Genomic DNA, 4,367 nt, shown 5'->3' on the forward strand with positions numbered 1-4,367 from the left:
TGAATACTTTCCGTACCCACTGTATATATATATATATATATATATACTGTATATATAAACACACACAAAAGACCTACTTTAGGAAGCTACTTAAGAACTCTCTTTATCTCCAGAAAATCACTTCCCTGACCAACACACATACCAGCAACGCTTTCAGTGGGTTAGAGTTTGTTCATGACCCACATCGGAAGACCTTATTGTCAAAAGCATACAGGATAAGCCCTGGCCTGAACCCCAAAAGCATGTCTTTTGTTCCATGTATTTACGTTCCACGTACCGGAACGTGCTATATCATTCAGGGTATTTTTGTAAGTATGTTAAGCCGTTTGTATAGATTAGCATGAGACGTGTTGTTACATAGGGTTAATTTTGTCACATGCTCGGCTGACTTGAATTAACTCGCTTATGGAATTATGCAAAAATGAAACTTGTTCGTTCGTTGCATTTCAATAAATTTACAATTTGACTATATATAACATTGGTAATATTACTGTCTTTATAGCAGTGTTGTATTATTAACAAAAATTATAACTGATAATATAACAAAAATATAAACAAAAATTTTAAATCAAATAAGCTGAAACATTTATTTTATATTATATTTTAGAATTAAATCTAAAATATGAAACAAATATGAATGAAATATTAAAAACAAAACAAAACTAAACTTACTAAAACTCAACTAAAATTAAAACTGAAAATATAAATATAAAAGCTACTTCAAAGTATTATTAAATATTGTAATAGTATATAAATACTACCAAAACAACACCACTTAATAGTCCTAATTCTTTCTTTTGATTCTTTTGAGATTCATCCCAATGTGCCACAAAATTTGCATTCATACAAACCACAGAATCATGTCTGGTCTCACACAACCAAACAATATGCAAAAGCAGAGGAGAGCCTTGATAACATTCAGCCAGCAAGAGAAACAAAGTCGAACACAAAGAGCTAAACAGCACTACAACAAAACCCTCGGTTTCAATTCATTCGCCATTTATTGTCAGCATGTATCCAGTCAGAAAAATATCTCTTTAATCTGTTTACATCCTCTCAACTGTGACGTTAAGAACCACGGTTATGTAAGAGGAAGTAATCTAAGTGTACGTTTGAAGATATAACACAAATAAGTGCATATTGATGTTAATGAATAAGAAATCTACGGGTTTAGCCATCAGATATGAATGGATTACTTATAAAAATCAAATGAATGAAAGGAATTTACCAATGTAATTCTCAATTTACACTGTCCTCAAGCTGCAATTAAATATATCAAAGAATCTAACCAAAGGAACAGATAATGTGGACAGTTTAAGAGCTGATTCAGACTGTAAACTGATAATGTTTGTGCTTTGGGTTCGTAAGTAGTTCATACAAATGTGTATTTTGATTTGGGAACAATGGGTTTAGCCATCAGATATGAATGGATTACTTATAAAAATCAATAATTCTCAATTTACACTGTCCTCAAGCTGCAATTAAATATATCAAAGAATCTAACCAAAGGAACAGATAATGTGGACAGTTTAAGAGCTGATTCAGACTGTAAACTGATCATGTTTGTGCTTTGGGTTCGTAAGTAGTTCATACAAATGTGTATTTTGATTTGGGAACAATGAATCTTTTATGTTTAAATATGAAATTGCTTGACTCAAAGAATAATTTCAGTCTTTCCCAACAGTGTAATTTATGATGCATTTGACAGAACGAAAGAGTTCATCCATTTTGAAAACAAAAGAAAATTCTGAGATTTGACTAAAAACAATTTCTTCTTTTTACTGCAGGCTTTTGAAGGCTTGAAAGATATTGCATAAGTTAATAATTGACTGCTTTTATGATGCTTTTTGTCATTTTGGAGCAGCGCAGTACTTCACATTCATTATATTGACAAAAGAGCCCAAAAAATTCTAATTCAAATTTTGTGTTCCACAGAATAAAGAAAGGTTACATACAGGTTTAGACTAGTAAATGAATGGTGATCTATCCCTATAAATGTTCAATTAAACAAAAGCACTCACTAAAGATTGATCTCGGCATACTTCCAAAGAATAGGACGCAGGCATTCGCTCTTAAACTATTAGTCCCTTACTAATAGTAGGTTAAAGCATGCTGGCGCTTACTCAATGCCTGTTTGCTCGGATGACAGCAAGCATTGTGTATTGACTTGAAATTCCCTCAGGGTCATGTCTATGTCTGAGAACGATTTCAAACAGGCTTTTGTCTGTTTCTAATACATTAAGATGGCAAATTGGCTAATTTTCATAACTATAAAATCCTGCCAGGAAAAAAAAGATTGCCTTATAAAGCTGTCATTGCCATTGTCTAGTCATAAAAGATGTTAGATGTAATGTTAAGAAAATAAGCCAGAGCAAAGTTTTATTGCTCAGTGTGCTCAGTTATTATGGATAATTTGTATACAAATTACTTTGGAGAAATAAAAACATACAAATGAAGTATGACGTAATGCAGTCTGATCACAACAGAGGTGACTTCATGCAATAAATTATTACATAATACGACAATAAATCTAAACTCAAGAACACAATTCAACAGACAGTGGACTCAGATTTTATCACTGAGATTGAATGGAGATCTAATGGAAACTTTAGCCATCCATGTCCATGTTTGGCCAAACAATTGTCTCATTTATGTCATTTGACATCTTTTAAAGCAATTTAGGAGAAACATCTGAGGCAACGTTCACACATATATACAAACCATAACTAAGAACTAACTCCATTCTGTCTCCTGGGATATGAATGAGCAACACTGAGCAATAAAATGCATCTGTTTCAGTAGTCTTGTTGAGCTGGGATTGTGATGGATCTGCGGCTGCTCACCTGTGCGGAATCCTCCAGCACGCTCAGGCGGAACCGGCCTCTCTTCACCTCCATCTCCATCGCGGATCCACGGGCCACAGTGGCTCTGGAAGTCTGGTTTCTGCAGAACATGAGTGCTGTGGGTTGAAAATCCCAACTCAAGCGACCTATCGAAGCGGTTAACTACTGCATTAAAATAAACATAAACCCCGTCCCAAATGCTTAGATATATATCTTAAAAGCGCCATTAGTATAAAATCCTACTGGACATGTTGCAACAGCTATGGATAAATAGGGTGTGTTTTTCCCCAGTCCGTGGTATGGGTGGCGCTTGAAGTTTTGAACACTCACTGAAACAGCGACCCCATGATTGTGATTTAGTGAACATAACTTTGGTAGGCTGTTAAATGTTTTCCCATTGCACAAAAGGTTTAATTCCGCCAGGGCGCGTATATTGGTTTAAAAAACGAATCCTCCCTTCAGACGTATCTAAATTTTAGAACATTTTTTGGATCACTGGAAACATCTGCAACCTAAACCGTATTATCTTTTGATTCTAATCATTTTGAGTATTAACAGCTGAAATCTACAAATCGAAACTCGCACCAGTAATCTCAATAAAAGCATTTTTAAACATCCCCACGCTGTAAATACAGACGACCGTGATTGGTCCATTCTGACCTGCGCTGACAAAAGTAACAGGCACCACATGTTAATAAATGACGTAAACGAGCAGCGGTTCGACAGCAGGTTACTTGCAAAACTTTGCATTTGAAAAAAAAAATTACACTGAGAAACTTTAATGGACATTGTCTTTAAAATACAAAGTTACAAATCTAAATACAAGACAATTATTTAGACTCTTTGCCTCAAACCAAAAAGATTGGTTTACGGCTGGTAAACACCGCTCATTTTATGTTACATTTAAAGGGACAGTTCACCCAAAAATGAAAATTGTGTCATTAATTAAGCACCCTCATGTCGTTCCAAACCAGTAAGTTCATCGTAAAACACAAATTAATGTATTGCTGATGACATCAGAAAGCTTTTTGTCCCTACATAGACAGAAACGCAACTACCACGTTCAATGCCCAGAAAGGTAGTAACGTTGAAAACATCCTTAAAATAGTCCATGGGCCCGTTCTTCGTACGTCGCTAACTCAGTTAGCTGGATTTGATTGTTGACGATTTGGCATGATCTTGGATTGTTTGGTTCTTCGAAGCTCATCCTGGAGTTGCTGTCATAGCAACAGGTCCACAAACTTAAACCTGCTCGGGAGCAGGTTTATTTCATGTAAACCGGATTAGATTGCATCTTTTTAAGCAGAATTGATACTTAAAACCTGTCCTCTACCACCGCTACTTTATTACAAGAGTACCCTACTAATCCAGGGACAATAAGTTAAAATAATAATCATTTAAGAATGAATTTAAAGATAATATAATAATGTTGTGTAGTCTTTAATACTACAGACACAGCCAGTTTTACTCACTGAAAGATTTATTCGTCATAAAATTATTACTTCATAATTGTATTAGAGTCTT

The 4,367-nt window shown here is 34.8% G+C and overlaps 1 protein-coding gene across 1 annotated transcript in view; it reads right to left on the reverse strand.

Annotated features, from left to right (window-relative positions):
* rtknb (rhotekin b) overlaps nucleotides 1-3,497 on the reverse strand; it is a 29,760-nt gene extending 26,263 nt beyond the window's left edge. Inside the window, exons 1-2 of the mRNA XM_016551842.1 lie at nucleotides 3,466-3,497; nucleotides 2,844-2,943 (exon numbers count right to left, since the gene is read on the reverse strand). Coding sequence (XP_016407328.1) covers nucleotides 2,844-2,943; nucleotides 3,466-3,497 — 132 coding nt within the window. The remainder of the gene's footprint in view (nucleotides 1-2,843; nucleotides 2,944-3,465) is intronic.
* Nucleotides 3,498-4,367: the final 870 nt, after the last annotated feature.

This window comes from Sinocyclocheilus rhinocerous, unplaced genomic scaffold (genome assembly GCF_001515625.1).
Source record: "Sinocyclocheilus rhinocerous isolate Xijiao unplaced genomic scaffold, SAMN03320098_v1.1 scaffold585, whole genome shotgun sequence".
Taxonomy (NCBI): domain Eukaryota; kingdom Metazoa; phylum Chordata; class Actinopteri; order Cypriniformes; family Cyprinidae; genus Sinocyclocheilus; species Sinocyclocheilus rhinocerous.